General features: G+C 36.8%; 1 protein-coding gene across 6 annotated transcripts in view; it reads right to left on the reverse strand.

Moving 5' to 3' along the window:
- Positions 1-1020: 1020 nt before the first annotated feature.
- KANSL1L (KAT8 regulatory NSL complex subunit 1 like) overlaps positions 1021-23583 on the reverse strand; it is a 126401-nt gene continuing 103838 nt past the window's right edge. For 5 of the 6 annotated variants that reach the window (XM_058532914.1, XM_058532915.1, XM_058532917.1 and 2 more), the window contains 9 exons: positions 22157-22322; positions 19089-19196; positions 10670-10798; positions 8534-8652; positions 7572-7696; positions 6014-6068; positions 4621-4733; positions 3339-3507; positions 1021-2454 (listed from right to left, as the gene is read on the reverse strand). In XM_058532914.1, coding sequence (XP_058388897.1) covers positions 2230-2454; positions 3339-3507; positions 4621-4733; positions 6014-6068; positions 7572-7696; positions 8534-8652; positions 10670-10798; positions 19089-19196; positions 22157-22322 — 1209 coding nt within the window. In that variant the 3' untranslated portion in view covers positions 1021-2229. The remainder of the gene's footprint in view (positions 2455-3338; positions 3508-4620; positions 4734-6013; positions 6069-7571; positions 7697-8533; positions 8653-10669; positions 10799-19088; positions 19197-22156; positions 22323-23583) is intronic. The other variant, XM_058532918.1, reaches the window with a different exon arrangement.

The raw sequence follows: 23583 nt of genomic DNA on the forward strand, positions 1-23583 counted from the left end.
AGGGTAGTAGAATTGAGGGTGCTCCTTACAGAGAAGCTGTCATCATTATGTAAGTTAGGTTTTCTAGGTTATGATGTACTTTGCTGTAATCTCATTGAATCTGCAGGTCATCCCTCTGGCTGGCAGGACAGGTGTTTTGTCCCCACTGGAAGGTGAGGAAGTGGAAGCCCAGCCCCAGGCTGGCACCGTGGGAGGGGCCAGTGAGGCGCGGGTTTCTGGGCTTCACCTCTGTCACACATGCAGTGCTGGGGGCTGGGTTAGGCAAAGGAACTTTACTCATGTTGTCTTATTATTTCCAGTCTGACTTCACCCTGTAGCAGAACCACCTGGCTGAGAATATTCTGGAACTATGGATTTTGACCCCAAGGGTATATATTTTATTAATCCAACAAAGACAAGGTTGGCTAAGAGATGATAAGCTACAGAGCTAATCATAAACTAAATGTTTGTTTATAACTGTGTCCCGGATTACACTTCAGCAACAGATATGTATCAGCCACTTCCTTCTTGTAAACACTCTTGCTATGTAACACATATGGCAAGAAATAACAGGACCAGTGTCATTGAATTTCTTTAGGCTATTATGAGTTTTGAGAAGTAAGGTTTGAAAAATAAGAATGTTAACGCTTAAGTATAGAATAGAGCTTGCTTGATTTTTTTTCTACATTACAAGGTAAAAATGTGTTTGTTTCTTAATGTTTGTGGTTATTTTGGCTTAGGAGAGGTTTGTGCCGTGAACGGGTGGTGTTTGATCAGGTCAGACAACACAAGGCATATAGAAATAAGTTTAATTAAAAAACTTACATAGAAGATTATAATATCAGACATGACAGATTTGAGTTTATTTACCTGGACAACTTGGGTTTGTCTGGCTTTTGTTTTCTTTTTTAAAAAATAAATGTACAGTAAAACTACAAGCAAAAATTTGTCAGTATTGAATTTGATTTTTTTTTTCTCTTTAAAGGGACTAGTATAATTTCCAATCCCTAAACAAAACTTGACTGTCAAATCCCCTAGACTAGGCCAGATGGCCAAGATTGTCAGTTATATGGGTACAACAACTTGAATAACCTTTTTACATGAGAAAAAGCGATTCATATAAATTGTCCTCAACTTTGACATAAAAAAAATGATGTAATAGCTTCAGAAGGAATTTTCCTTAATGTACACTCCAGTATCCAATATTGAAGCATTATCCTTTGAAAAATGTTAATTCTCATTGTAGGACACAAGCAAGAATAAATGCTTGTTTGAACAGAGTAAGCTATGGGAAGGAATGACCAAATTCACTAAAAACACAGCAATATTTTGTATACTGATAGGACGTTCCTGTTTGTTGCCCATTTTAAGTTGGTGTCTTCTCTTCATGAGATACACAAAGTAGATAAAACTCAAGTTGAGTTTTAAAAGCTGTGATAGTTTTAAAATACACCAATATTTAACTCTACTTTGCTTGTCTTATTCTGTTAGGAGTGAACAGACAGTAACTTGTGTTTAGTCCCACAGATATCAGTGATTTCAAATAAAGGAGTATTGTGTTATCTGGTGTAGAAATTTCCATAAATAACTTCTACTATTGGTTAAACATGTTAAAAAAATTCCTTCTCCATAGTCAAGACTTTTAGATGTCCATTATCATTGGAAACCTGTGTTTCTTTGTCTCTAGTGCAGCTTACATTGTCATAGGGTAGTTCATGTATGTATTTTCAGGTGGAGTGGTCACTGCCAGTGTTTTTAAAACTGTATGTGTGTGTGTATATGTATGTATGTATGTATGTGTGTATGCTCTATACACACACATTTGTATATCCTAATATATTTCTGAGGCAATTTTAAGGAATTACCATGTGTATAGGAAGAAGAAGAGGTGTCATTTGATGCAGAGGTGTGTGTGTGTGTGTGTGTGTGTGTGTTTGGAGTCTCTTAAGTTCTTTACCAGTGATGTGACCCGACATCAGATTGCAGCAGTGTTCAGTTTTTGGTGCTTGTATTTGCATCATAAACACAAATGACTAGCACTTGTCTGTAGGTGAAAGCTAGTTACTCCTATGGTTCAAGGAGGAAAGAGAGACATACCTTGCCTGTTTCTTAAATAGCATGAAAGATGAAGACATGCAGTACGTGCTCTTACTCTGGAACTGTGACCGGAGGGGCGGGGGATGGAGAACAGGGCTTCTTTTCACCTCCTGTTTTCCATTCAGTTACATGGGTTTCTTAACCTGTTTCCTGTCACCTATTTTTTTTAATATGAGTAACTCCTAGACCAGAGATGTTGTACTCTTCCATTCCGTCTGCCTGCCTTTTTGGATGGTGGCCATTCTCTGATGTACAGAAGACTTCACTGAGCAAAAGTGGGCTGGATCTTTCAATCTGATCTTTTTTTTCATCTTGGCATATTAAGGCTTCTGTGTCTTCATCCTTCAGTGGAAAAACCCGTCGTTCCCACCACAAAGACTGCAAGAGAAAACATTTTCAGTTAAGTTTCAACTAATTTGTTTTACTTAAATTCATGTATCAAGTAATCTGTAAATGTCAATTGTGTAGTAACTATTATCTTCTTCTTTAGCACATAAATGTACAGATTTTCATTGGGACCTAAATATCTAGCAACTCAAAATGGAACGTACTGAGAATTGTTTAGGGATCTTGGGGAATTATTTTTTCACTTTGCCTCTTGCAGGAGGAGGAAGCGCTCCCACAGGGCGCTGGTCTTCATCTCATCCTGGGAGTACTTCGGGAAAGCCCCTTTTACAGACATCTGTCTACTGACTCGTCCTTCCCCGAGCTGTCTACGACTTGCCTATTAATTTCTATAGTCTCCACTCCCTGCCTTCTAGATATGGTTCTTCTTTTCCAACACCAACTTATGAAGAAAAGTGCATGAACTTTATGGATGCGGTGTTAGAAAACGCTTCCCTCGAGGTTGAACTGGATCTCTGGGGAGACAAGTAAAAATCTTTTGTAAGAGGAGGAAGGGAAACAGCAGCTAACGTTGACTGTGTGCAGGTGCTATTCTCTTTAATCAGATGTGCTCTGTAATGAAACTGTGGTGGAATCCTTTGTTCCTAAGATGTAGGTGAGCAGGTGGAATGAGGTACTGCCATGTCACATACGAAGATAAGGAGGTGTTCGTAGTTAGTGCTGGAACTGGAATGCTGGACTGCAGATCCTCTGATTTGTACTCAACATTCTACACTGAGAGTCGAAATGAATTTGTTATGAATTTGTTATGTCACGGTGGAGCCTGAATTTGCAACAAGCAGTTTCTGCAAACAAGTTTACAAAAGGTTGAAAGGCAATTAAAAGGGGGTTTAAACAGTCATGGATATTCCACTGACCTTGATTTCTTGACTGCCGTTTAATGAAGGTGAGCTGTGTGCGCTCAGATGCTGGCTCTCTGCAGGGTGCTCCGTAGGACTCGCAGCAGCACAGGGCTGACCACCACTCCAGTCAGGAGGGTATTCTCTCAAAAGCAAGTCCTGTCCTTCAGCATTCTTACTGTACACTCTAGCAAGAAAATCAAGAAAATATTTAACTATTTGTTATTTTGTGAGGTCTTAACCTTTTATGAACAACTCAAGGTGTCACTACGTCAGTGTAACTTGATGGCTGTTCTTTAAACAGTTCTGCCCAAAGGATTTTTAAACTTCATCTGCTGATCTTCCTGATGCTCTTATCTTCGTGTCTCAAAGGCTTAATTAGGACTTTATGAAATCTTTTGCCAAATTATAATGGTTTTTGTTTTTGTTTTTTGGTTTGCCTTTTTTTGGAAAACAAGAAAGGACAGTTATTTGACCCTTACAGTTTTTCTATGATTACTGTAATGTTATCCACAAAGGACTCATTCACATGTTCCTCTGTGCTCCTGGAAAGTTTTATATCTCTGGGATGTGGAGGAAGATGAGAATTGAATCTCATGTTAGGATGACTCTTAGAGTAAGGATCTACAACAAATCTGGATATCTTGAGACCTAAACAGACAAATGTGTTTTAACAGTACTAATTAAGTGCGAGATCCCCCTCAATAAAGTGACTACCAGATTCCAACAAGATCTTGCTTTTTGACTTTTGGCTGTATTAAAAAATAGTCAAATGTAAATATACAATACCAGAGATTTTCTCAAATATATAATTACTAGTTATGTTTTGAGGATTTATTTCCCCTTCCCCCAAAGTCATGTTCAAAGTATTTTACATTCTTTTCTTTTTAGACTGAACAGTTTTCTTGAGAATTTGTTTTTTTAAGAAAAACATTTTTTTGAAGTGGTTATGGTAAAATAGATTACCTAGATTCTAATCCTTAGTGTTAGGTCCACGATTACAGTACATTGAAATGACTACTTGATCTAGGGAGAATTTTCACACTAGTTGCTCAGTCAAATCTACTATTCCTGAGGCCGGCAATGAACATGAGAAATCGTGTGGTGTGAAATAACAGAAACTCGTGTCATCATTGTGTCATTAGCCCATGGAGATTTTGAGTGTAAGCCCAGTGAATGCAGTGCCCGAATAGGTGGTGTTATAACAGTGTGTTTTCTTCCTTTTTACTCGTCTCCCTCATTATTGCTGCAGGTGTTTTGTTGATTCTGCGGTTTGGGGTTTTAAATTGATAACACCTGCCTGTTGTTTCTTCTGTGCCACTTGCTTTGCTCCCATAGTGACCATCTGGTCTGCTCTCTCTCTTCATATATCTTGTGTCTTAGGGAAAAGACTTCATCAGAAAGATCTTCTATCTGGAATTAGAAATAAAAAGTTTTGCTTTTACCAGAAACATTTTGAAATATTAGAACAGGTTTCAAACAACCCTTCATCAAGAGAACAATAGGAAGAAAACTCTAAAATAAATGCATTCTAAGTCAAGAGAATGAGTGTTATGAGATGAGCTTCAAATTCCCAAAAAAGAGGGAGTTAAAACCTTTTTTTAAAACTTAACTATTGGGTCATGTTTGAAGACCTACCTAGATTGCAGTGCTTTCCATTTTCATAAAAGATTCTTAATACTTTATTCATTCAGAAGTTTGTATTGATTGCCCGTTATTGGTACACTGTTCTAGGAATATGTTAATATCAAAGAAAAATGAAACTAGTTGAGATAAAGGAGAATTTAACAAATGACTTATCTGGAGTTCTAAGACTTTGGTTGTGGTGTTTTAAGAATTTGTATTTCCTGGCTAGGATCATTCAGAACTAGGGAAGAGTGCATTAAAAGAGGAAAAGGCATTAAAAAGTAAATTTTGATAGTTGAAAAACACGATTGGTCGGCACAGAAAGATTGTTACTTCTGCAGATGATCACTTTGGAATTAGTTTGGTTATACAGTATTTTTCCCTGTAATTGTTCTTGTCTTAACGTAAGTTTTACACATACAGGTCCATAAGCCCTTTCCTGCAATTCCAAAAATCTGAAAAAACAAGTTTTCATAATTCATTTTGTGACATAGCATGGTCTGAAATGATGTGAGGCTGTTCCACTGCCTATAAATATTTCGCTTATAGAAACATTAATATTTTATTATGAGAACTGTTCTAGGCTCCCTATGTGTATTACATGATAGTGTACCTACCATATTACTTCTAAAGTCCAAAATTTTCCAAATTTGAAAGCAATTTGTTGCCAAGATTTTGAATATGGCATTGTAGACTTGAATATTAAGACTAAGTCTCCTCATGCAGAAAAATATGACTAATACTGGGAATGAATGTAGATATTCACATAAATTGAGTATCTCAACAACTCATGTAAGCAAATGCATATTTTATTTTTGCTTTTCTTTATTCTTTATACATTATTGTCTTTGCAGTCAAATTTGCACAAAAACATTTTTCTAATCAAATCAATATCCTTTAATGAAGAACTTGCTTATCATAAGTGAGAGGAAAAAATCAGTGTACAGTGTTACACTGAAAAACTCAGCGTTAAAGAGCTTATCTTTCCCTTTAGTCCCTCAAATATCAAATTAAGCAGGCCTCGTGATACATGAAGTCTAATTATCCCGTAAGTGAAAGCAACTTACCTCTTCTTCACCTAAATTACATTCATCCAAAGGCTGAAGAACCACCATCCTCCAGCTGTTGAAGATACAAATCAGTTTCAAACAACTTTTGTTAGTCTATCTAAATGTAGCAACTTTATTCTCTAAGGACAGCTAACGAAGTAGTGTTTTCTTTCCTTGGGACTTCCATAATTTGAATGGTTGTATTTTAATACTTTTTTTTTTTTTATTAAGAGGCAAGGACAAGGAGAAGGTGAGGCTTTACTTTTGGCCTTCCAGTGAACAGTCTCTTCCGCATAGCTGCATTTTTGTACCTAAGCATGTCCTTATTATGAATTAAGTCAGTGGTGTGCTGATAAACTGGCTCAGGAACAGCAACAACCCTGATTTGTAGCATGTGCCAGTTTCTTTGTGTGGAGACTCTCGTCATGGCCTCTTGAGTTGAACATCTGGATCCCAGAATTCCTCTATATTAAATAGCCAGCTCAACCAGCCAGCTTCAGCCTACCACGTAAGTTGAAAAACACGGTTGCAATAGAACAGCATAGCCACAAAGGTTATTCTTTACTTAGGTAGAGTATATCAATAGATTCTCTGTAGGAGTTTTCATAATACCTCCTAGAGTATTAAAAGTTCTCCTAATACCTCAAAGTAATTATGAATAAGAGGATTATGAAATTTAGCTGGAATAGAGATGGGTAGGAATTACTGTAGTTGGCACCCAGCTCATGTCTCTTTCTGGCCTCTTCTCTCTCTTCTTGCTGGTGCTAGATTCATATTCTTAAGAAACTGCTTTCTTTCATCATTGCTAAAAAAATTCGACTAACTTGGCTGCCAGTAGGCAGCAGATCTGTGTATGGCATTCAAGGACCCCCACAGTCTGGTTCTAACTTCTTTTGCAGCCTGAACTTCCTTTATCGCCCTAGACAAAACCTCAGTCTCTGGCTAAGACTTGCACATTTGTCCCTGTGCCTCTGTTGTGGTCTCCCTTGGGGAATTCACTCTGCCCTCCCCTCCTTCGTGGACGTCTTCCCAGACCTTCCCACTCATCTCTCCATTAATATGCTTATTGCTGACTTGGCAGTACATCAAAACATTATTTTTGTTGTCACAGGTGTTACTGTCTTAACACAGTGAATACCCCATGCAAAGGAGTTGCTTTCTTTGAACTCTTTTTGCAACCTTGTGCAAACCTCCATTTTAAAGAGCAAGGATTATTTGTTACTGTAATTATTTACATTCCTAAAATACCTTTTGGTGCCATATACATAATAGATACCAAAATATCATTGAATGAAAAAAACTCTAAGAGTGCTAAAGTAAATAAGTCCTTGGAATTTCCAATTCTTAATAAAAATTGAGAAGTAAAGTTGTGATACTATATGGCACTTTTTTTTTCCGTGTGAGTAATGTAAAGGTTTCTTTCACCATTTTCTTTCCATGGTTGTACAAGTGGAAGGAAGGGGGAAAGGAGCATCTTCCTTTCCATAATTAAAATTTTAACTTCACTCTGAAAATATAGGTATTCAAGAAAAAGAGGGAAGAGAGAAAAATAAGAAGATGTAAGTTTTATACGTACCTTGGAGTAAGTATTTCCTTATATTGGAGTTTCTCTAACTTAGCTGGGGCGACTAACGACATGGGAATCACAATATTATCTATGTCATAGGAGCTCTCACTTCGCAATCTCCGTCGTGCAGGATTCTGCAAAATAGGATTACAGTAGGATCTAGTTACCTGTGATGATACTCTCATGAGTTATGTAAAGAGAATATGGCAGTAGTACATTGTTATAAAATCTGACTATAAAATGTTAAGAAAAACAAGAAAGCATTCCTATCTTCCGTAAACCAGTGCAATCCCTTTTGGCGGGTATGCAGTATACCTTTGTGTGTGCACCCATACAAGCCTATTTTTAAGATCATAAAAAATATAAATGCCTTAAAATGCAAAACTCATCAGAAAAGATTACCATGAAGCACCCTGGATGTCAATGAAATTATCATTTAACAAACTCACTTTTTATTAGAAAAGTCTGAACTCTTTGGTGAGCCATTTAGTGAAGATTATTATTCCAGCCTTCATTTGTGTGCTGCTGGTCCCTGAGCATCACACTGCTCTTTCTAAACCCTGCCCCCTTTGACCTCTACTCCCTGACCAGGTAACAAAAAACTAAACAGAATAAGAACAACACAAGTGCTGAATTCTTACTAGCAAGATTATATTTAGCTTCATATTGAGGAGTAGGGATGGTTATGATATAGTTTTTTAAGTTTTGAACACAGAAAAAAAAGCTATAACCAAGGATCAATGAACAATTATCTCCTGAGTAAAAGTGTAATCAAATGTATTCCTTCCTAATAAGATAGTTTTAAATATGTACTAGTAAATAAGGCTGTAATAGATTAACAAATTTTAAATATGTACTAGTAAATAAGGCTGTAATAGATCCACAAAATATTCTATAATTTTTTTTTTCAAATCAGCTGGTTTTAAAAGTCTAGAAAGCGATATTAGAGTTCAGTATACAAAAAAACCTACTTGTGATGATGAATTTTGGGTTCTTGATATAACGCTGACATTAGTAACAGCAGCAAAATTGCTATGGGATCCTGGTTGTGTATGTTGAAAAGCAAATTCTTCAAATCTCGTTCTTTCTCCTGTCATGGAAAGATCCATTGAGAATTCATACATTAAATGTGACTGATAGGTATTAGAATTATTTTCCTAGTTAGGTAACATGTGACTCCTTACCGGTGAATTGATTTCCTTTTTATTACTTTTTAAATTCATGTATCAAAAAACAAAACAGAATTTAAGGAAAAAAATATCTTACCCACAGTCTTGCCACAACTATTCCCATCAGTTTTTATCCAGTGTATCTCATTATTTATTTAGTAATCTCATCCCCTCCTTTACTCTCTGCATGTTTTCTGTAACTTGGAGGCTGAACCTCCAAGACTTACCCTCCTTAATTTTCTTCTCTATTCCCTCATTCTTTTCTTGTCTTTGACTTTTTTGTTAGACTTGCTGGGAGATTTCCTTAACTTCTGACCATTCTATTTTTGAAAATTTTCTACTATTAAAGTACTAATTTCTAGAAGTTCTTATTCTCTGTTACTTATTTTTTATAGCATCCTGTTCTTATTTCACGAATGAAGTTTTTCTCTCCGGGTGTTAATTAGAAGTTTACTTCTATTCTTGGTATTTTCTGTTTCTTCCACGTTACTTCTTTCTGTTTGTTTTGGTTCCCTGTTGGTGAGGATGTGTTCACTGCCATTGTTTATTTTACTTCAGTACGGATCTTAAAAAATAGTATTTTCCTGTGTAAGGTAAAATCTAATACCCAGTCCATATTTATATTTTCCCAGTTGTTAAAAAATGTACTTTATGGCTAGTTTCTTCAAATCAGAGACCACATATTGAAATTGGTTATTGTCTTGTAGGTATCTTATAATCTAGAAGAGTTCATTTTTCATGACATTGACTTGTTAAAGAGACTAGACCAAGTGTCCTGCACTTCAGGGAGTTGTCTAGTTGCTGCTTTTTAGTATAGCATTTTACTTGTTCTTCTCTCCTGCATTTCTATCAAACTCTAAGTTAGAACTATCAATTCAAGTGAAACATTTTACATCTTAGGTAATGTGTATTTCATGGTACATCTTATTAAGAGATACAGGTTTTCCTATGTTTCAGCATACAGCATACATGTATGAAAGTTCCTCAAAAGCTGGGTGACCCTTGGTTGTCTTAAGATCGAGGCACTAAAAAGCATAATGAAATCTCTAGACGGGGGTGATGTTTGTTAACTTTGTGCCACACTAGTTGATCAGATAGTGATTATGGGGTAGTGACTTGGTCTGTTATGGTGGGATTACTGGAAACAGTAGAGATAAATGTGTTAAATCCCTCATGTATGAATCTAGTCCAGTACATCTTGGACGTAATTAGTTTCTGATTTATTGGGTATATTGACATATTACATCTGGGGAATACTTGACCAATGTATATAGCGTCATATCCACTGGAACAATGAACGAGAACCAAAAGAGTATATAGATAATTTGCTATTTAATATATTTCCGGTTAATTTTTTTTCATTATTTGCAATAATTATGAAAACTATCTTATCCCAAATCCCTACAATAAACCCCACTTTGTATTACTAGCATAGTTCTAGTTTCAAAGACATCTCTGTTGATCATCTAGGAACTATAAGTTCCTAAGGGAAACTGAACTAGGTAGTTGAGTTACCTTAGATGAATCTCATCCAATTTCTCAAAATTATGGAGAAGCTTCAGTGAATTGACACCTCCACAGTAGGTACCAGAAATGGTAATAAATTTCTATAAGGCAACCTTGTACTGACTTATTTTGAGTCCAGAACAGAACGCTGGAGACTAAGTCCTGCCCAGGAGGAAGCTGGTAGAAGAGAACTCCAGGCAGGGAACACGGGAAGGAAATCCTTAATTGCCATACAGTGGATGGAACCAGTCCACAAGTAATTCTGAACTGACTACATGAATATGCTGTTTAATGCTCATAGGACCATGGATGTTTTGTGTAATTAGTGACTCTTCTGGATTATAAACTCTCTCAAGGCAGGGGTTCTTTGGAGATGAGAATTTTTTGTTTTCAGTTTCCAGTTCTAGTGCTCATATCCTCATTTTAACCTACCTAATGCTGTTTCACTCAAGTGCCTTTTCTTTCTTCCCTGTAACAGCTGTGCAGAAGATTCTGACCTTATCTGAGGCTTGCATGTAGGAGAATATCCATTTCTCCATTGATACAGAGAAGTATTACGTACTAAAACAAATGGAAAGAAAGGAAATGTGACGTTTTAGTTCCTTAACATACAGATAATGAACATATTAACCTGTTTTTACTTATAACATTGCAGAATTTTACTATACTAGATCAAAATTACATATAATACTTATGTACCAAGGTGGAATATTCCTAAACTGAAAATACCAGAATAAGATTTCTTAAAAACATCTTCAGGAAATGCCCAATTTCGTATATTTGCTCCATTATTTGAAGGGGATGAAAAGGAAAGGTGATCTGTTCTCAAAGTCTTCTTAATTACAGATTTTTATATAGAAGATTGGTTCACATCTGTAAATCTTGGCTGAATATGATTTGAATCTTTAAGTGAGTTTCTGCTAACCCTTAAATCTGGAAATAATTCAGGATCAAGTAAGATTCTGGAGAATCAAAACAGACTGGGACCTCGAGAGCGAGAGGTAGTAGTAGTCATTAGAAGGATATCTGACGTGAAAAGTATTCAGTGAACGTTAGTTTCATCATGATTATTATCTGTGTGAACCTCGTATTTCCAGTACTAGATTAATAACCAAATTGGCTTCTTTTTTGAAGGGTTTGGAGATGCAGAAAGGAAAAGAAAAAGAAATATGTAGACTGAAGTGCAAAAAAGAGCATGGCCTACCACCAGTGACCGGGACACTGACTGCAAGATGGCCAAGCACCCTACAAATGATAGACAAAATTTTTATATACGTAGACAAATGCATAGACCTGCCCGTACACATCCACATTAGTGTGCAAAAAAAGGAACTTGTAAGTAAAGCAGAATTTGTGAGGAATCCCTGAAAGACTAATACCAATATGGAATTTGACTGAAGAACAAACTCAGCACAGAAGGACGGGGCAAAGTACTGCCACAAAAACGTCAACACCAAAGGTGTTCTAGACCTGGAGGAAAGGGAAACTGGGAGCACGACAGTTATCTGGAGCAACTGCAGGTCACTGCCTCAGGCGGGCGGCTTGAGGAGGTTTTCTGCCTCATCTGACAAAATCGGAGCCTTCAACAGAGAAATGGGTGGGTGGAGAGAGAAGGCAGTGTGCCCCACTTCGAAACATGCCCTGCCCATCCCCAACTGCCTCTGCAAATGGTATAGAGTGCAAATCTCTACCCCTTCCATGAAAAGGGCCCCGTAAATAGCCGTGGCAGAATAGTCCTAACAGTGAATCTCAACTTTAAAGATGAGTACATAATCAAGAGTCCAAAAATCTCAATACTAACACCATAAAACACAGAGGAGACGTGCAAGCAACAAACGGGAGAACCATCTCAAGAAACAGTTAATGGATTCACAGGATACTGATTAACAGGTTTTTAAAACAACTAATACGGCCTAGAGAAATCTCAGAAATGGAAAATTGCTCAAATTTAAAAACAAAATCATCACTAACTGGGCTGGATAATAGAACGGACACGGCTGAAAATCAAAATCATTGGGTTGGAAGAGGAATTCCACAACTCAAAGGAAGAGTGATGGAAAATATGAAAGGAAAAAAGGAAGACAAACCAAAAGGGGGTAAGAGAGGAGAGACTAGAATGAATGGGAGGCAATATTTGAAGAAATGATAGACAAAAATTTTTTCAGAATCAGTAATCTTAACCCGAAGATTTCAAGAAGTCGAGTGTCAAAGCAAATGAAAATTATAATCATACAGTGAATCACAGTGAAGTTATCCTAAAAGTGACCAGAGAAGGGATAAAAAGATTACTGCAAAGGAATGAGAAGCAGATTGACACGAGGCAAAGCTAGATGTAGGAAACAGAACAGCAACTTGAAAGAGCTCGGGAAATGGTAGGCAGATTCCAACACGGCCCCCAGGATTCTCACCACCCCAAAAAGGAATGTGGAGAAAGATGTTACACAGAGGACAAAATTCGATGGCGGCATAATTCTAAACTCATTTCTGAAAAAGGGTAACTAGAGTTGTGAGAGGTTTTAAAATGTGTGTGTGCCTGGCACAGGTAGTTGTTCCAATAGTGCCCACTCTTGTTTTAATGGAAACAGTTTTGGACTATTTTAAAGCAAATTCCAGACAATTTACCCTTCTAAAAGCTATTCACCACTCTTAAAGCACATCAAACTTTGTGAAGAAAACAACCTTCACAAAGGTGATGCTTTTTATTGAATTTTACTCAAAAGTTTTCTTTACATTTATCATTGCTCTCTTATTCTTTAGTGTCTTGTAAGGTTACAATAGACTCTTGAAACAGTAGGAAATGTATGACAATTCAGAGTCTAACTCCACACATTCTGCTTACCTGTTCTATTTATAATGACCCTCCCAGCCTTTCCATTCTTGCTCTCCCAAATCCTCCCCTAGATTTCATCCTAAGAACACACCTTGCTCCAGTATCTCTCCTATCTCCTGTCTTGCCTTCCTTCCTTTTCTTTGATGCATTTAGCAACTTTAGAGAGACCCAGTTACACACTGGGCACTGTTACAGCCTGGGGACACAAGGGTGAGCAAACACGGGCATGGTCCCTGCCCTTGAAGTGATTTACAGGCATTACCTTCACAAACTGCAACGAACATGTGACAGAAAAGAAAAGTGAAGGAGAGTGTGTACTAGAGAGCTAGTAAGAGCCCTAGGACAGGCCTCCCCAGGTAAAGGGATCGATTTCAAATATGAGCAGAAATAGCTGATGGCAGCAGGGAGGAGAGAAGGGTGTGTGCAAAGGCCCAGGGCCGCAGGAGCAGGACGATTGTGGCAACTGAACAGCAGCTAGTAGTGGAGTAAGAAGACCTGGTGAAAAAGCATGAACAGGCAGCCAGCCTAGGTGGGTGGGGTTTAGGGGTCCTTTATGAAGACTGTTCCCTCTGTCAAATGTTTTCAGGGAAAGGGGGTGGCTAGCAGGTGTGACATAACTAGGTTTGCATTTTGAAAAGATCACCCCATACAGGGATTGGAGGGAAATAAAGGTGATGAGACTATTTCAGCAGTATAGCTGAGGGATCATGAGGTTGGACTGTGAAAGGGGCGGGAAACAAGACAGAAGAGCAGATTTGAACGAGACAGCACTGACAGTTGGTTTAGATATGAAGAAGTGGGGGTGAAGGTTGAGCCCCAGGTTTCTGGCTTGCTTGTGGGGTGGTGGTACTATTCCTGTTTCACCTGTCCTCTAAAAACAATACACTGTACCTTGACATAATTTCAGGCTTGAGAAAAACTGTAACAGTGCAAAGAATTCCTATATTCCCTTTCCTCCGATTCCCCAAATGTTAACATTTTATCACATTTGCTTCATCTTTCTGAGCTCTGATGACATTAAGTTGCAGACATGATGCGCCTCTACTCTAAATACCTCAATATGTATCAATAGATACATCAGTATGTCAGACACAAGTCATTGTCTTATATAGCCACACGATCAAAATCCAGAAATTGATACCAATAGCTAACTGTAGACCTTCAGATTTCACCAGTTCTTCCTATAATGAACTTGATAGGAAATTTTGATCACTTGTTGCATTCAGTTGTCAGGTCTCCAAAGTCTTCTTGTATCTAAGCAGTTCCACTGTCTTGTCTTTCGTGACTTGGAATATTTTGATGAGTACAGGCCCTTAAATTGCCTTTGTCTGGTATTTCGTTGAGACTGGCGACTAGTCATCTATTCACTCTTCAACCCTCTACAATTGGGCTTTTCCCTACTTCTTTTTACCTGAAGTCAGCAGTGCTGTTGTAATTGCCACCTCTGATGGACATCACAGATTAAGTCCAGGCTCTGTGAGCACACAGACATCTGTCTGCTCACCTTCACACGGTTTATTTACCCTGCACGAGTACAAGGCTGTGTGTATACCTGAACACACCACGCTGCTTCATGTCTCCATGACGAGTCGTGTGTTGGTTTCCATTTTAAAACCTTGTTACTCAATATGGGCCAATGGTATTTGAATCACCTGCGACTTTGTTAGGAATGCCGAATCTCAGACTCTATTCCAGACTTGCTGAATCAGAAGCTGCTTTCTAAGGATATTCTCCAAGTCATTTGTTTGCACGTTAAAGTTTGAGAAACAATGATCTGGAACAGTTCACTCTTCTTCCTCTAAATTCCAATTACGTATATAAAGTTACCCCTTTATCACCATCTTCCTGGAGTTCCTCTTCTTGCCTTTTCCCATCAGCCGTAACCTCTCCTCCTCTGCCTTCCCCTAGGCAGAATTATACACTCCCTCTTTTTAGAATATTTTTATATCTGTGCTCATCACATCTTCCTCCTATTACATTATAATTCCTTTGATTTCTTGTGAGTCACCCTTGACTCTGCAGCACTTAACAGTCTGCCTGGCACAGAGAGGTGCTCAATACATGTTGAACTCTAGTTTCACTTAATTCTGTAGAAATCTTTAACAGTCAAAGAAAAATTAATGACCAGCTATTTAAGACAGATACTTATATAAGATGAAACCTAATTAATGCTTAATTATTTGGGTTGGGAGTGGTATGGAATGAGAAGATAGGGGAGGAGAGATTGGGATACTAAAGAATACGTCATTGATTTGCCTAATATGATTGCAGCATTCAACTCAAATGTCTTCCATTCCTAGCTCTTAATTTCCCATCACTAACATGTCATTACCTTATTGATACATTAACATTGATTTTGTGCCTAACACATTTACATTGCCCTATTTTTTAAGTCAGATAACAGCAACATTAGAAGAAATAGTCACCTAATCTCACTTATCTAACAGCATATAACTTCATTTTTGCATATTCCTTTTAGTCATACATATATACATTTCATATTTCAAATGTAATAATTTGTAATTGAATACATGTATAATTGTATTTTTTATCTGATAACTCTTCACTGTTATTTTTTAAGATAGTTATCTAACATTCCTCTGATCAGAGACAATATCATTTATTCCCTAGCTGTTTAGAGCTCGTTGTTACATTATTTCTATTATGGACATTCTTAAAATAATCATCTTCATGGATACTTTTTCTTTTTAAAAAAAAAATTTAGTCTCAAGATAAATTCCAAGGAGCAGAATTATATCATGAAAAAACATAACCTATATTTCTTTAGTCTTTTTCCCCTAAGCATAGGCGATTGTTCATGTCCTTAGTGCTTTCATTTTCTTTCATGCTCTCTAACTTCTTACTGTGGAAAAATTTCAACAAACACAAATGGAGACTAGAATACTGAACTCCCCAGCATCAAGAGTTATAAACTTGTGACCAATCTTGTTTCATCTCCCCACCAACTTCTTTTTGCTGGAGTATTATAAAGCAAATCCCAGACATCCTGTCTTGTCGTCTACATAGATGTCACCTTGAATCTCTAACTAACAGATAAAGTGCGTGTGTGTATTTATGTAACCACATGCATTACTACATCTAACAAAATTAACAATTTATTAGTATCCAACAGCCAGTCCATGTTCAAATTTCTCTGATTATTCAAAAATTGTGTGTGTGTACACAGCTGAGTTCAAATCAGGATTCCCAAAAAGGCCCACACATTGCATTTGGTTGATATAAGAATAAACATTTTTACATGGTTATAAATGTACCATATGTAGAAGTAAGACTTTCTTATCCTTTTGTATCATTTAACATTCTTTGATTTTTCCATCCTTACATGAACTTTTAAGATATTTTTAAAAGCTGTATATTCCATCCACTGTGTTAAACAGTTAACCATATCCCTATTATGCTCTTCGAGTTGTTTCCAATTTTTCATTATCACAAATAATGTTAAGATGAATATATTTGTCAGTAAAGGTGGTTTCATATTTAGCATTAGACTAGATTCTTGGAAGTGGATTTACTGGATCAGAATACAGAGCTAAGAGTTCAGTAAACATTTATTGTGAGGAAGTAAAGTAGGTTTTTTTCCCTCCATGAGCTTATTTAAACAATGCATAGTTTAAAGGCCTTGTAGTGCCTTTCACAGTACTTCCCAAAAGGCTTGTACCTTTTGGGTACAAGCTTCATTGATTTGCCTAATATGACTGCAGCATTCAACTCAAATGTCTTCCATTCCTAGCTCTTAATTTCCCATCACTAACATGTCATTACCTTATTGATACATTAACATTGATTTTGTGCCTAACACATTTACATTGCCCTATTTTTTAAGTCAGATAACAGCAACATTAGAAGAAATAGTCACCTAATCTCACTTATCTACCTGAAATATCTGAGGGTCCTGTTTTTACTACACAGTCTTGCCCGAATTGATGATTATAATGTTTAAACTTATTAATGTAATCGGAAAAAATAGTAAACGTTTAGCAGTGTCTGGCACATAAGCGCTCATTAAATGTTAGTTATTATTGTTTCCGTTATCATCCCTGAATACACCTAGTTTTTCTTCTAATTCTTTAAAGATATTTGTAACATTTAACTCTTTAATCCATCTGGAATGTATTTTAATGTTCATCTTAAATTTGTTTTAATGTAGCGTAAAAGGCAGAGATCTCATTGTATTTTATTTTTTTCCAAAAAGTGATTATTTAATGCCTCTGATTACAGAGGAAACGTAGTTGTTTGAAGCACGGACTCTGAACCAGACTGGATCTGCGTTGTGGTGCTACCACTGCTCAACTGTCCCCCGCCCGGCTGACTAGGGAGAGGGGTTCGGGGAGTTAGTGAAGGAGAAGTATAACCATCATACCTGCCTTAGAGGGGTGTACAAATTGAAGTGATTAACAAACGTACAGCCCTTCAACCAGGGCTGGCATGTGCGAGCTGCTTCCTAGGAACCATCTGCTGTCACGATTGATTGATTAGGCCATCCCTTCCACACTGATAGGAAGTACCACCCTATCACACAGTGACCCTGGGTCTGTCGCTGGGCTCCTATCCACTTCCCTTAATCTGGCTTCCATCAGCACCACAACATGTTAACAGTTATAACTTTATAATACATTTTCATATCCGACATCTCCTTATTGATCTTTTAAGAATTTTATTGGCTATTTAACTTTTTCTCTCAGAGATAAACTTAAGAATATCTTTGTTCCAGAAGAAGAGTATGTGATTCTGTGATTCTGATTAGATTCTGATTAGAAGTACATTATAAATTAATTTGGGGAAAACTGACATCTTAAGTTACAATGCTGTCTTTGACAGAAGGGGGTATTTCTCTCCATAGAGGCACATACTTATGTTCCTCAGTAAACTTGGAGTTTTCTTCATGTAGGTCCTTGTTAAGTTTAATCCTAGATATTTTATATTTTCTTTGTTAGTATGTCTAGGATAATTTAATCTCTTGCATATTCTAACTGGTTATTACTGGCATTTATAAAAACTATTGATTTCATAAATTTTAAAATCTGCTTCCTTTCAGAACTCCAATTCTAACAGGCACTCAGTGATTCCTGACTTTTTGAGATAGATGATTATTTCATCTAGAAGTATTTCTTAGTTTGTATGACTTTTTGATGTTGAGAAGATTTTAGCTTGGCAGCGAGTCAGAACACGTTGATGTTTTCCTCCTCCTTCTGATTGCTTCCAAGCATAGACAGTGTCTCCACCCCCATTCACAGTACTCATAACACGTTTCATTACAATTCTTCAAGTTTTATTTTGTAATTTTAGTGTTTTATTTAATATTCTTGGAACCAACTGGAATTTATTCTGATACATGATACAAAATGAATGTCAAACTTTCCCTCAAATACTAACAATACTGTTTATTGACTAGCTCTCCACTTTCTTATTGATATATAATTCTTCCCTGATATAATAAAGAGTAAGCTATGTCTGCTTCATGGGTACATTTTCCTAAATGTAAGCAAAACAGAATCTCTGCTAACTTACAGATTTTGTCATGTTTCCCTATGTGCTCAGGCTAGAGTCTCTCAGTACATTTTCCTGCAATTCCTTTTATATTTTCCTGTTTATTCTTCCCAGTGGGCTTTAGAATTGTTTTTGTTAAGTTAACCAAATTCTATTAGAACTTCAAGTTACATTGCATTAGATATATAAACCAATAGGAAAAATTGATCTCTTTATTAATCTTACCATCCAAGAATGCTGTTACTCCACATTTATTTAAATTTCCTTTTTTATTTATCAATAATTCATAATTTCATTCAATAAGTATCACACATTTCTTGTTAGGATTACTCCTGTGTATTTTCTATTTGTGTGTGTGTGTGTGTGTGTGTGAGTAATTTGTGAAAAGTGAATATTGAAAATTAAGGATTTACATTTATTCCTTTGTTAAATTTTATTTCCTTAGAAAGCAAAAGTAATAAGTATATGAAAGACGTAAAGGGTATATAAATACAAGATTTGTAAATGACATACCAGGTGATGGAGATATGATACAGTCTCCTACAAATTTATTTTCAGCAAGATCTCCTTTTATTTCAGTCTTTTTTAACAATGTCTCAAAGTGAAAATGCAGAGGCACATCTGGAAAAATGAAGTAAAAGTACTTTCAGTGAACACCACTCTCTACAGACTCTAATATTAAGATTGCTTTCTTTCCATAAATAGCACATAAACTTAGAAAAATAAGCAAAAGCTTGAAAAGTCACAACTATCAGAAGTGGCAAAATACTCTTTACAAGTGTATCGGTAGCAGTATTTTGGAAATGACTGTTTATATGTAGTAAATAAATAAAAACACTAACGATGAACAACTTCACAAACTAAAATAGTACATAAGATGAACAAAATTATAAATATTAATAAATAATATTCACAGATGAAACAAATATACTCAAAAGGTCTTTAATAAAAACATCCAGCCAAAACCTGGCTGACTTAGTCCATTCTACCCCACTCCCACAAACTGCATTTAAAATAATGAGGGTTCCAAAAGATAAAATAACATGGTTTTAATTACTTGAGGGAAAACCACTATAATTCTGATGTAACCTTTTATGAAAATATCAAGTTTCACATTCCCTTAGTTTCTAGTAGTATGAATCAGAGAATGAATCTACTTTTACAAAGATTAAAACCTAGTGACAAACACTCTTTTCCTTTAACTAGAGACTTAAGAGAGATGTTCAGTTTACTATGCTTATATTCTATACTCTCACAACCAAAAGAGGAGCCCAGTAATAAGGTAGATGTGCTTCACATTTATTAAAGAGTTTTCTCCTTCAATCAATGTAAAAACAAAATCAACTTAAAAAGCATTTATTAATAGACACCTAAACTTTCTCCTAAGAAACATAAAGAAATATTTTATAAAGCAGTTGATATACTGAAAGTTTTGCTATTGAAAGAAGCTGTTTATTTATAAGAAAACTAATTATGAACACATAAATCAGGAGAGACCCAAGAAGGTCTCGATTTTAAACAAAGAAGTATCTCTCCTTCAAATGATGTATTTTAATGGTAGATCCATACTCAAGTGTGGAAAAATATGCAAAGAAAAAATGGGTTCATGAGTATCTCCATGGAGTCTGACCCAGGGACAGGTAGGATGGATTTCAACCCCAGCATTATACTATGGTCATATGAAACTGTATGACAAAATGGAAATGAGAATACAGATTAATTATGCTGCTTAAACATTTTGGGATTCTGATATTTTCCAATTACCAAAACAAGTCTCTCCAAAGAAATATCACTTAATTTTACAAAGAGAATATCACCTGTTCTACCACTGTTCTTCGTGAGTTGTGGGAAAATGTAACGTTAAGTAGGGAAGTCCTTGTCCCACCCGGACACCTTCCTTAGTACCCACACCGTGACCTGTGGGCTGTTACAAAAAGGTTTCATAATATTTTATTACATGTACTAGATTACAGTTCAGTTGTTTTAAACTAGAATGCAAGTACCTTGAGAGATTTATTTGTATTTATACTCTTAGCACCTACTTAGTACCTAGTATACGGTAGGTGTTCAGATTTTTATTAAATGAACACAAGAAGAAACAGATAACCCTAATTAGCAAGTGAGGAAGCTAATCTTAACGTATTAGAGGGGACATAAGAGGATTAGGATGAAGGATATTTATATCAGCTCTCAGGGTTATGTCATCAGAGAAACAAATTTACTAATAAGAAAACAGGCAGTCAAGAGTAACAGGAATGTGGCTTTGGAGAATAACCACCTCAGGGCAAATCCTGCTGCCGTCATTTATTAACTGTATAGTCTTGGATGAGTAATTTAACATCTCTGAGCTTCAGTTTTCTAGCATATAAAATAAAGAGGACAACAGTATCCATTCTCATGGGGTTGTTGCAAGAATTAAACAAGAAAATGTAATGTGCTTATAGGGCACAGTGTGTGCTAAGACCAAATGTTAGCTGTATGATTATTGTTCTATTTATTATTGCTTCTATTATTAAGGTTTCCTCAAAGATGGAATAAAATAGTTCCCGCCAGAAACTTACTTCAAAGTATGATACAGCTAAGAAACCACTCTAATACTCGTAAAACCAAACTAAGACTCAGGGCAAGGAGCAGGCGTAAAAATGGTGCTTTACAACGGGGAGCAGTCCCTAGATGATTAGAACCAAGAGCTGAGAAGGAAACAGAGCCCATTAGAGATAGCCTCCCGTAAGAAGAAGGACCAGGGATGATCAGTGTGTGGAATGTTGCCTTCTCTACCCTAAACACGCACTTCAGTCCAGATGCAGGCAAGACTGGGAAGCTCCAGCAGAGACCCAGAACCGGGGACAGCAGCACCTTAGGGGTGTGGGGACGCAGGCGCCATTGGCTCAGCTGTGGATTACGATATTCTTGAGGTTCACAAGTTGACTACAGTCGTGAGCCGCTTAATGACGTTCTGGTCGACGATGGACCACATATATGATGGTGGTCCCATCAGACTAGTACCACACAGCCTGGGTGTGGAGTAGACTGTACCGTCGAGGCTCGTGTAAGTGCACTGTGTGATGTTCACATGACGACAAAATCACCCAACCACGCATTTCCCAGAACACGTCCCCATTGTTAAGGGCCGCAGGACTGTATATGTAAGATGGACAATTTTTTTTCTCTTGGAGAAATTCAATGCTGATGATAAATGGAGGAATATTATATGTCAGGGAAAACCCCATGCCAAAACAACACATTAGAAAAGGAACACTGACTTACTGAGAAATAGTTCAATAAGCACAGCCATGTTATCAATAAAATGCTAAAAATTTAACACTCAAAAGAAGATCAAAACCTAGTTATTTCCCAAGGTAAATCAAAATGGTTTCCAAGGAATTAAAGAATCAACTTGCAAAGATGGAATGTTAACTCAGCATGTGACTAGATTAATTCTTCTATGAAAACTCTTTAGGTCTAATATCCAGTGACAAAATAATTGATAAAATTTTATTAGATTCCCTGTATTTACAGGATTAGATTTCACTATAGAAAATATTCAGAGTTACTTTGAAATTTTTTGTAAGGAAGCTTACCTGACGGCAGCGATAGCACAGAATGGAGGGAAGCATCTAGCTCTGATGCGTGTTCTGCTAACATGGGAGACTTTGAATTGTGCCCACAGCTACTCCAAGTGGACGCTGACTGCAGGCAAGGCATTTGTGTCGTGTTTAAAAACGTCGTTTCTTGTGAAGGCAGAGTCTGCAAGGAAAAAAAATAATTTAAAGACTTCATTTTCACTTGAAAACTGAATCAGAGAGTGACAGTTATAGTCCAGTCTCTGAATGACACCAGAAAGAAGTCCTGGCTTAATAAGTCGCCTTGGAGAAAGAGCTTCCAGACGACATCGAGGAAGTGAGCAGCTATTGAAGGCCGTGAATGTGATGAGATTTGACTGCTCCCTTTCCAGTTTTCAAAGTGAAGAACAATGTCTATGAAAACGGGTCTTCCTGCCATCTTGCGAAATCACCATAAATAGAAATGAGTTTGAGGAACTTTGGGTCCAAAGAAAATGGTTACACACTAGACAGAACCGCAAGTGATGATGAGCAGGTGCTATGTTGAGATTGAGAGTTGTGTCTAAGGTTTTCCTTCTTGGAAGCTGTTAGAACAAATGAACGGAACTGGAGTCTCCCCCTTAAATTCTAGTGCCAGACAGTGTCTACACCGCATTAACAGTGAAGTACCGTGATAGTGTTACATGTAATTTAAAACCAAACATAAAAAAAGATATGTATGAAACACACAATACGTCACATGACTGAGTTTCTTAAGATAAAGTTATGATTTGAGTCCAGTAATGTCAAGAAGCCCATTTGCTAAATCAAAACAGTAATGTTGCTACACTAAAAAATTCATATTCTGTTTAAATGCTGGATTTAAAAAAATTTTTTTTCTGGTTATAAAATTAGTATAGGAAAAAATCTATAAAAGAGAGAAAATATTTCAAAAGTTAATAGAGTTCACTTGTACTCCTTCCCTCTCATCTCTACCTCCTACGATAACATTAGGGCTGATTTTAGTTTGGATTTTCTTTTTCTTTGCTGAGGAGGATTTGCCCTAAGCTAATATCTGTTGCCAATCCTCCTCTTTTGTCTTGCTTGAGGAAGATTCGCCCTGAGCTAACATCCATGCCAGTCTCCCTCTATTTTGTACGTGGGTCACTGCCACAGGATGGCTTGATGAATGGTGTAGGTCCGTGCCTGGGATCCAAACCCACAAACTTTAACCACTCGGCCACAGGGCTGGGCCCTGATTTTAGTCTTTTAATGTAATTGATATTTAAAATGCTTATAATAACTGAGCTCTTTAGATGCTATATTTAAACATTTTTATTTTATAAATTTACGAGGCTTGTCAACTTTCTTGAGTCTGGGTTTCCTGGCTAACTTCAGCATTTTCTCTGTGTTTGCAGGGCACTGTGGGTGTATCTGTCTCCACCACAGTATTCAACCAGAGTTCC

This window comes from Diceros bicornis, chromosome 37, assembly GCF_020826845.1.
Source record: "Diceros bicornis minor isolate mBicDic1 chromosome 37, mDicBic1.mat.cur, whole genome shotgun sequence".
In the NCBI taxonomy this organism is placed as follows: Eukaryota; Metazoa; Chordata; class Mammalia; order Perissodactyla; family Rhinocerotidae; genus Diceros; species Diceros bicornis.